Source organism: Teleopsis dalmanni, chromosome 2, assembly GCF_002237135.1.
Source record: "Teleopsis dalmanni isolate 2A chromosome 2, ASM223713v2, whole genome shotgun sequence".
Lineage (NCBI taxonomy): Eukaryota > Metazoa > Arthropoda > Insecta > Diptera > Diopsidae > Teleopsis > Teleopsis dalmanni.
This window is the reverse complement of record NC_051847.1, coordinates 188,014,257-188,025,231: the sequence shown is the minus strand read 5'-3', so window position 1 is coordinate 188,025,231 and position 10,975 is coordinate 188,014,257. Positions and strand designations below refer to the sequence as shown.

The following is a 10,975-nucleotide window of genomic DNA, read 5'->3' as shown; positions in this document are numbered from 1 at the left end:
AAATTATGTGTCACTGGCAACTGGTCTATAAGGAAGTAAATTTTTGACCGCAGTTTTATCAAAAAGGGTGCTAAGAAACAAATCTAACTGACTAACTTATGGAATAAACTGAAACCATCCAAAAGTTTAATTTAAAATTTAAGGGGTGTAAGTGTGAATACTACATATTCCACCTAATAGTAATGAAATTATTAACCAATGAATATATTCTACTGCTTGTCATCCGAATACCATCATCGTCATTGGAATACGTACCAGACTTGCAAAAGAGTTAGAATTTAACAATATCAATATCGAATAGTGCGAAAACGTTACTATCAACCAAATCTTTTCAGAAAATATTCTATATTAATTTTTAAAATGATTTTTAGAGAATTAACAGATATATTTATTCACTACCAGACTTTTAAGTAATGCGTTTCTGTATGATTACTTATCCATTCCAGTTACATTTTCTTATTATTGAAATCAAGCAAAGGAAATTAACATCTGTTTTTAGTTATCAGTAAATTTTACTTTTAGTTGAATTTTACTATATACGATCCATATAAAATCCCTTCTAGAAGTAATAACAGTTCAGTACTGAAGTAGTCACTTATCAAATCTTGTCATGAAATCGAAATTTTGAAGATAAAATCGTGAAATTGAACAGTGGCTAAAATGGTATGTAAAAAATCCGTTTGAGATCCAATTTTCTGTATTGTATAAAAAAATTTTAGGAGAAATTTATAATCCGTCTCGTAAGCGTAATTCTTGTGTTGAATTGCGTGTCTGCAAGGAGTATCAGTTACGAATCAATAGGTGCTCACTCGTCTGGCAGGCCATACAATAGAATGGTACGTTACGCAGAAGCAGTTGACCACCTAGGTAGTAATGGAAACGGCAGGGTAAATATTGAGAGTTTGGGTGCTATTAGAAGTAGTCCGGAAGAACTATTAAGCCGAAACGCGGCTATTGAAATGTTAGCTGATTATGAGGATGGTTATTATGGTGGTGGTAATGCTGGCGGTTATGGTGGTGATTATGGTGGTGATTATGGTGGTGATTATGGTGGCTCTTATGGTGAAGATTATGGTGGTGATAATAGTGTTGATTATGGTGGTGATAATAGTGCTGATTATGGTGGTGAATATGGTGGTGATTATGGTGGCTCTTATGGTGAAGATTATGGTGGTGATAATAGTGATGATTATGGTAGTGAATATGATGGTGATTATGCTGGTGAAGGTGCTTACGATGATGATTTAGGTGGTAGTTGTGGTGGTGGAGGTGATTATACTGGTGAAGGTGATTATACTGAAGAAGGTGATTATACTGGTGAAGGTGATTATGCTGGTGAAGGTGATTATACTGGTGAAGGTGATTATGCTGGTGAAGGTGATTATACTGGTGAAGGTGATTATACTGGTGAAGGTGATTATACTGGTGAAAGTGATTATACTGGTGAAGGTGATTATACTGGTGAAGGTGATTATACTGGTGAAGGTGATTATACTGGTGAAGGTGATTATACTGGTGAAGGTGATTATACTGGTGAAGGTAATTCTGTTGGCGGTGATTATGAATCAGTGGAATAAGTAGTTTATAAAAACGCTTGTAAACTAATTTCAAAGGCTGTAGCAATTTAATAAATGTCAAATGAATAAGCGATTTGTATCTTCTAAAAATTGAAAGTAAATATAGCAATACAATTTCTTGAATTATGCAGTTCTATATTTTTTATTTCTGTCTTTTATATTCCTCATAAAGAAAAGTTCACATTTTGAGGCTTGTATTTTTAAATATGCCTTTCTGTATTATTAAGAATGGTCTTCATTGTAAAACTTGCAGTTGAAGCTATTAATAATGTTGCTAATAACTTTTTAAAATTTTCGCTTTAGTTAGATATAAACATTACAAGAGAAATTGATATTTGCAATGAAAATGGCATCAATTGAATCCAGACGATTTTTCCAAATTTGAAAGTTGTGAATGACACTTACAGTCCAGTGTCAACTGCAGGAAATATGTCAATTTTTCAAGCGAGAAGGCACTTTCCAGCAATTTTTGCAAATATCAGTAACTCCTATCATACTGAATTCCCCAAATTTTTTTATAAACATTTTTCTCCGCAATATTTTCAGATGTTTACTACGTTAATCACGAACCAGAAATTTGTCAAGTGTTTTTCGTGAGTAAACTCGTTTGTGTGAAATGAAATACAGTCACCATAATAAAGAAGAAAATAGTTGCCACAGACGTTTATTACACTATTAAATAACGTTTGCCATTGATTTACGTATGTGAGTCATTTAGAGGTTCTTATGAGACGAACTCGAATTGTGACAATTGATCTATAAGGAAATTAATTTTTGATCGCTGGTTTATCAATAAGGGATATCTAAGAAACGATACTAACTGAGTAACTTTTGGGCAAAAGTAAAACCATCCAAAAGTTTCGTTAAAAATTTGAGAACCTGACAGATCATCCGAATTTATTCATGGTTATCGTTGAAACTTGAACCACAGTTACAAAAGAATCGGAATTTAACAATGTCAATATCGAATAAAGCGAAAATATTTCTATCAACAAAATTTTTTCATGAAATATTCAGTATACAATTTTAAAATAATATATACTGATATGTCAGATTATAAGCTTACATACTTTTTCTTATAATAGAAATCAAGCATAAGAAGTTAATGAACATCTGTTTTAAGTTATTCAGTAAATTTCACTTCGAACTGAATTTCACTATCTATGATCAGTATAAAATCCCCTCTAGAAGTTATAATAGTTCAATACTAAGGTAGTCACCTATCAAGTCTTATCATGAAATCGAAATTTTGAAGACAAAATCGTAAAACTGAACAGTGGGTAAAATGGTATGTGAAAAATCCGTTTGAGAGCCAATTTTCTGTATTGAATAAAAAAATTTTAGGTGAAACTTTTAATCCGTCTCGTAAGCGTAATTCTTGTGTTGAATTGCGTGTCTGCAAGGAGTATCAGTTACGAATCAATAGGTGCTCACTCGTCTGGCAGGCCATACAATAGAATGGTACGTTACGCAGGAGCAGTTGACCACCTAGGTAGTAATGGAAACGGCAATGAAAATATTGAAATTTTGGGTGCTATTAGAAGTAGTCCGGAACAACTAATAAGTCGAAACGCGGCTATTGAAATGTTAGCTGATTATGAGGATGGTTATTATGGTGGTGGTTATAGTGTTGATTATGGTGGTGAATATGCTGGTGAATTTGGTGGTGAATATGGTGGTGAATATGGTGGTGAATATGGTGGTGAATATGGTGGTGAATATGGTGGTGAATATGGTGGTGAATATGGTGGTGAATTTGGTGGTGAATATGCTGGTGAAGGTGCTTACGGTGATGTTCTTGGTGGTCATTGTGGTGGTGAAGGTAGTTTTACTGGTGCAGGTGATTATACTGGTGAAGATGATTATACTGGTGAAGGTGATTATATTGGCGAAGGTGATTATACTGGTGAAGGTGGTTATACTGGTGAAGGTGGTTATGCTGGTGAAGGTGGTTATACGGGTGAAGGTGGTTATACTGGTCAAGGTGATTATATTGGCGAAGGTGATTATATTGGTGAAGGTGGTTATGCTGGTGAAGGTGGTTATGCTGGTGAAGGTGGTTATACTGGTGAAGGTGGTTATACTGGTCAAGGTGATTATACTGGTGAAGGTATTTATACTGGTGAAGGTAATTCTGTTGGCGGTGATTATCAGTGGAATAAATAATTCATAAAAACGCTTGTAAACCAATTTCAATGGCTCTAGTAATTTAATAAATATCAAATGAATAAGCGATTTGTATTTTCTTAATATTAAAAATAAATATAGCAATATATATTCTTGAATTATGCAGTTCTATGTTTTATATTTCCTTCTTTAATACTGCTCATAAAGAAAAGTTCACATTTTGAGGCTTGTATTTTTTCTGTATTATTCAGAATACTCTTCATTGTAAAACTTGCAGTTGAAGCTATTATTAATGTTGCTAATAACTTTTCAAAAGTTTCGCTTTAATTAGATATAAACATCACAAAAGAAATTGATATTTGCAATTAAAGTGGCATCAATTGAATCCAGAAGATTTTTCCAAATTTGAAAGTTGTGAATAACACTTACAGTCCAGTGTTAACTTTATGCAAGTTTTCACTGCAGGAAATATGTCAATTCTTCAAGCAAGAAAGCACTTCCCAGCAATTTTTGCATTTATCATTAACTCCTATCGTACTGAATCCACCAAACCTTTTTATAAACATTTTTCTCCGCAATATTTTTAGATATTTATTTCGTTTATCACAAACCAGAAATTTGTCAACTGTTTTTCGTGTGTAAACTCGTTTGTGTGAAATGAAATACAGTCACCATAATAAAGAAGAAAATGATTGCGATTGGTTTACGTTTGTGAGTCATTTAGAGGGTCTTATAATAAAGAAGAAAATGATTGCGATTGATTTACGTTTGTGAATCATTTAGAGGTTCTAATGAGACGAACTCGATTTGTGACAATTGATCTATAAGGAAATTAATTTTTGATCGCTAGTTTATCAAAAAGGGATATCTAAGAAACGATACTAACTGACTAACTTATGAGCAAAAATGAAACCATCCAAAAGATTCCTTAAAAATTTGAGGACCTGACAGATCATCCGAATTTATTCATGGTTATCGTTGAAAGTCGAACCGCAGTTACAAAAGAATCGGAATTTAAGAATATCAATATCGTATAAAGCGAAAATATTTCTACCAACAAAATTTTTTCATGAAATACTCAGTACACAATTTTTAAAATAATATACATATACTGATATATCAGATTATAAGCTTACATACTTTTTCTTGTAACAGAAATCAAGCATAAGAAGTTAATGAACATCTGTTTTTAGTTATTCAGTAAATTTTACTTTTAGTTGAATTTCATTATCTACGATCAGTATAAAATCCCCTCTAGATGCAATAATAGTTCAATACTGAGGTAGTCACCTATCAGGTGCCATCATGAAATTGAAATTTTGAAGACAAAAACTTGAAATCAGAACAATGGCTAAAATGGTATGTGAAAAATCGGTTTGATGTCCAATTTTCTTTATTAAAGGCAAAAATTTTAGATGAAACTTTTATTCCATTTTGTAAGCGCATTTCTTGTGTTAAATTGTGTATCTGCAAGGAGAATCAGTTACGAATTAAAAGGAGTTCACTCACCTGGCAGGATATACAATAGAATGACTCGAGCCGCAGGAGTAGTTGAGCACTTAGCTAATAATGGAAATGGTAATGGAAACATTGAGTTTTTGGGTGCTGCCAAAAGTAGTCCAGTAGAACTACTAGGCCATAGCGCACCTGTTGAAATGTTAAATGATGAATATTACTATGATGGTGGTAATAACTATGGTGACGATGATAAATTATAAATAATTGAAAATAAAACTTGCCAGCCAATTGTACATAATCCTCTGATATAATATATATGAATTATATGAATAATTTGTATTTTCGTAATGTTAATAGTAAATTAATAAATATTATTATATGTTTAGTGATTTTGTTTTTAATTTTGATTACTTGCTTATCTGATAAAGACTTGTAATCATATTACTATTGCTCAGCTTTTTCTATTCTATTATTTTTTTCTGATTTTCTTGTGTCTATTCGTTATTTAAAGAATAGTATTAATAATTTTTTAATTAAGTTTTAGAATATTAAAAATAATTTTCAAATTTTTAAAATTAATGATTTCAATATCTGTTATGTTTTCTATTTATTATACATATACTATACATTTGCATGACCTGCATTAAAGGTGATTGACTTGCATAGTTATATAGACTAGATGATCATTATATTATCTAATTTTGTCTACATAATTTAGTTGTGATAAGAACATATAATTCTGACGTTATTCATCATATTACTGCAGGCGTTAGTTTAGTTTACGAAGGCAAAGGATAATTATGCTCACGTTACTAAATTTTTTTTGTATTCTTTAAACTATTAACTAACATTAACTAGCATTTAAATATTAGAAAACTAGTTAGTGTATACTAATTTAATTGATTAAATATTTTTTGAGAAAGTGAATTATTTTTGTGTTGTCTGGATGATGGTCGAGTTTTTAGTAGTTATCTAAGCAAATAGTTTGGATGTATTTCAGTTTCCTGTTCGTATAAGAATATGAATTTAACTAGTTTATTCTTTATCAGCGATATTTATATATTTATGCATTTGCTCGCTTCTTATGTAGCTTAGTGCACATTAGATGAAGCTAAGGATTTTGTTTAAGGACGTTGGACTAAGGCAATGTCATATAAGTATAAGTTGCCCCGTAGTGTAGTTATGCTCTGTAAATCATTGTATTATCTGTATGCTGAGAAGATTATAGTATAGTAAATTATAGTATAATTTTAGTAATAATACCATCCATTTTCTGTAGAGTGTAGTTTGTCAAATTCTTGCCAACAGAATCATCAAGCAAATGCAATTAATATAAAGCAATATGATCAAAGCAACAACAGAGAAACCCATGCGCAAGGAAATGCACGGACAACATAAGGAAACTATTACAACAACAACAACAAAACCAACAAACAAACGAATAAATGTTATATTTTAAATATTTAAGTCTAGGAAGTAGCTGTTATATTATGATCACTAAATGATGATCATTTATCTTCGTTAAATCTAAATGAAAATAGATTAGTAATAATAGTTATATGCTCTCATTAAACTCAAAAAATCGGCAGGTTATCTCTATATATTTTATTATAATTATTTTATTACTATATTTAGTAGAGAGATTTCAAAAAGTAGTGAACTACAACAACAAAAATTCTGTTTATATTATTTTAAATAATTGAATTTTTAACTGACCATACAGCTGTTTAGAGCATTGGCAAATACCCATCATCAGTGGTCTTAGTATTATTTCTTACGTTATAATTATTTGCAAATAATTTTTTGAAACTGATTATCAAGTTTTGAACTCGTACCCTGCCAAATTTGAAGCTCAGAGTCAGTATTGATTAGTCAGCTGACTCAAAGCTATACTGGACTTGTATCTTCGAACTTAGAGTTTTTGTTAATTTGCTGTGAAAGTTCATTAACAAATTCATTTGCTGTGTTATATATTAGAACGAAATAATGATCCGCCTATGATATTTTTGAATTAATTAATTATATTTACTTTTATTTGCTAAATTTCAAATCTATAAATCTAAATCTATAGAACCTAATCTAGGAATGAAATATGGAGAGATACTCCACTATTCGCACGTTTTATAACAACGATTTGACTCAGCAAATCGCGATAATAGACTCACATAAATTATAATTATTTACTTAGGTTTATTTGAGTTTAGTTATCGTTATATATGGTATGTATTTATTATTTGAGATAACTAAACCGATTTCTGTTGTATTTAAAATATAAGTCTTCTTTCACACTAGTTATTACATTAGGATAGACTTATTTATTTAGGACAAAATGATCTCTTCTAATGAGTCGTTGTCTAGATTAGTGGGGTGATGGTACATAACTCGGGCGAGCCCATATATTTTTGATAGTAGTTGTAATTTAAAGTCAGTTTGTGATGGAAGAGACTACTTATTTAATAAATACTAATATATTTGGTAGAGAAATTTCGAAAAGTAGTGTTATACAACAACAAAAATTCTTTTTATATTATTTTAATTAATTTAATTTTTAATATAATTCAATTTAATATAACTAAAATTCAGTTTGTATAATTTATTATATTTAGTAATTAAAAAATTAGAAGACTTGAGTTTTAATTTGCAATTTGCTAAAAGAAAAAGCAAAGCTGTTTAATTAATTAATTAATAAAGAGTATACGTGAAAATTGCCCAACAGCCGGTACTGCGGCCAGAAGAGACCTATTGTACCAGTTTAAGCTGTTTAAGTAAAACACATAATTTTTTTTTTGAATGCTGTTAACAATTAAGTTTAATTATTTAATTAAGCATTTTTGTTATAATAATTATTATGAACAATTGTCGTAATAAAAATGTTAACGACCAAAACACTCATTTCTGAGTTACCTGTCACCCCGTCAACCCCGGCAATCATACTTTTATGCCGTAATTTAACAAACACGTAATTCTAATTCCTTTTTGAAATTAATGAGCTCGTTAAATTTCGTTTAGCAATTATATTTTAACAATTTTCATGGCAAAAAAAAAAAAATATATATATTTGAAAAAAATAAAAAAATTTCATACCAAATTAAATTGAAGTGAAAAATACGCTAAGTGTGCAAGAAAGCGATTACAGATTTTTGTAGAAAGCAAGTCATAAAGCCTTTCAAAGTATCTACAGGAACACAAACACTAGAAACAACAGAAGCAATTCTCTTAAAATTGACTTATGCAAATCATAATTTAATACACACAAACAAGAAAAAAAAAAAGGAAAAAATCTAGAAAAAATATTGTAAAGAAACCGAAGAGTTCCACAGGTGCTCGCCGCTGCTATAATAAATATGACCACACGGTATTCTCTATCCTCTAGCACGTTTCAATAATAATAAAGTGCGCATTCAGCAAATTCATAGATTGTTATAAAAATAAAAATGTTAATACCAGAAAACGGAAACGGAAGCATAAAACCACAACAAATAAAAACGTAGGAAAAAAGTCCATAAAAATGGCGAGCAGGAACTTCACAAATTGCATTTGTGCTTTTACGTTTAACATTTTACAAAGTAAAGCAAATTTTGTGCCTTGTTGCCGCTCTTTAGAAGCGCTTCCTTTCATTTGCTTTGAAGCGCTTCCCTGAGATTCGGTTAGATTTGTAGAGAGCTTTGTGTGGGTTTCGGTGAGCCTTGTTGAGGTTCGTTTTTAACGCTACTTTCACTTTGCTGTTCAATAGCGAGTGAAACAATAAAATAAAATAGCAACGTATAATAATTTATGATACATCATTAAAGGCATAAATAGCTGCTCTTTATAATATTCGCAGCTCAAGCACGAGGGGCATAAAGTTCCTCTTCGCTGCTTTAGTTCCTTAACTGTTTGGCTGGTTGGCTGCTTCACATGCTCAAGCTGTAGCCGTAGCCGTAGCCGTAGCCATAGCCGTAGCTGGAGCTGGAGTTGGAGTTGGAGCTGGAGCATTACTCGTATTTTTGATTCCCTGCCCATGTACCTAATTTTGACGTCTTTGTAATAAAAACATTATTATTACTTTATTTATTATGCTTTTTAACAAATTTATTACTTTCGCATACTTTGATTCATTTTATACTCGCTCGTACACATTCATATCGAAAATTTTATTTTCTTTTTTTTTGCAGTGTATTTAAGTTCATTCTTTACATTTGCACATATTTTACATTTTCCACAGAAATAAAAATATTTTTTCTTCTTATTTTATATTAGTATTTATAATACTTTCAACAGTTTTTCATTTTATTAGTGCCACAAAACCATCATCAATAGCATTTACAGATTCATTACACTTCATTGCTCGCATTTATATAAAAATTTCCTTCCAAGAATTTATATTTTTAAAATTTTATTTTCTTTCTATTACAGCGTGAACATTAAAGATATTTAAATGTCTTTTTAAATGTTATTTCTTTACTTTACATAAAAAATTTATTAGCCATATTAAGTTTACTGAAGTATTGCCCAACAATTTTTTAAGTTAACCATAACCATTATTTTGCGTTCGGTTAGGTACAACTAGTTTGCGATAAGACAACTAGTTAGTGTTGTAGAGATCAACGAGTAGCTGAGAGAGTAGTTGTCCTATTGCGAGCTGCATATAAATGAATAAGTGAAGGTAATAGTAAAGGTAGTCCCATTGCTACAATATTATTGCGAGGTCTTCCCGATTTTCTAACTGGTTGAGAAAATATCTTTGACGAATTTAGTAAATATGACTAATTTCCCTACGACTACTTCCCCGAGAATATAGCAATGGAGCTCACCAACACAATTCATTTAGGTCCATACTAAACCCGGCACATAATTTGCTTGAATTTCAATATGAAGGATTTTTTCTTCAAATTTAATTTATTATTCTAGAAAACATAATGAGCTGGCCTGAAACACCATTATCCTCCCAAAAGGCGGTACATAATTAGCTTGACTGTCAATATGAAGAATTTTTTTTAAATTTAATTTATTATTTTAGTAAACATAATGAGCTTGCCTGAAACACCATTATCCTCTCAGAAAGCATAAAATTATCAGAAATAGGAGTCCCAGTGTTGGGTACAGTGTTCTGTTGAAGTTGTTAGAATGAGGTCATCAAATAAACTTCCAAAAAACATTTTCGATTAGATCGAACATATTCGACTAAATCGAACATCTTCGACTAGAATGAATATATTTCACAAAAACGAACATCTTCGACTAGATCACATTTAAACACATTTGAGTGGATTGCACATATGTGACTAGATCGAACATCTTCAAACATATTCGAGTAGATGGAACATATATGACTAGATCGAACATTTCCGGTTAGATCAAACATATTCGAGTAGATTGAACGTTTTCAACTAGTTCCAATATTTTCGACTAGATCAAACGTCTTCGACAAAACCGAACATCTTGGCCTTGATCAAACATTTTCGGCTGCATAGAACATCTTCGATTAGATCGAACATTTTTGATCAGATCGAACATCTTTGATCAAATCGAACATCTTCGACTGGGTCGAACATCTACAACTAGTTCCACTATCTTCGACTAGATCGAATACCTTCGGCTAGATCGAACACCTTTGGCTAGATCGAACTTCTTCGACTAGATCAAAAGTTTTTAACTACATCGAACATCTTCAACTGGATCGAATATTTTCAAACGACTTCGACTAGGTTGAATATATTCGAGTAGAACGTCTTCTAGCCAGTCGTGTGCTTTAGAGTATCTAAACGGTGCTATATAAATGCTTGAATTCAAGTGTACTCAATTTGTTTTCATATCGTAATACTTAAATTCTT

At 31.1% G+C, this 10,975-nt stretch overlaps 2 protein-coding genes across 2 annotated transcripts; both read left to right on the top strand.

The window, feature by feature from the left end:
• Positions 1-467: 467 nt before the first annotated feature.
• On the top strand, positions 468-3,743 carry LOC119676392 (glycine-rich cell wall structural protein 1.8-like). Its single transcript, XM_038087629.1, has 3 exons — positions 468-663; positions 720-1,539; positions 3,472-3,743. The coding sequence occupies exons 1-3, from the start codon at positions 661-663 to the stop codon at positions 3,741-3,743; spliced, it is 1,095 nt and encodes a 364-aa protein (XP_037943557.1). The 5' UTR covers positions 468-660.
• A 1,246-nt stretch (positions 3,744-4,989) lies between these two features.
• Positions 4,990-5,462, top strand: LOC119686100. Its single transcript, XM_038100565.1, has 2 exons — positions 4,990-5,063; positions 5,120-5,462. Exons 1-2 carry the CDS (start codon positions 5,052-5,054, stop codon positions 5,420-5,422), a joined length of 315 nt encoding a protein of 104 aa, XP_037956493.1. The 5' UTR covers positions 4,990-5,051; the 3' UTR covers positions 5,423-5,462.
• The last annotated feature ends 5,513 nt before the right edge of the window (positions 5,463-10,975 follow it).

Excerpts from the sequence above, each read along its gene's own strand:
- LOC119676392 (XM_038087629.1), top strand. Across the intron at positions 1,540-3,471 it reads AGGTGATTATACTGGTGAAG|GTGATTATACTGGTGAAGGT; the intron begins GTAATTCTGTTG and ends ATATTGGCGAAG.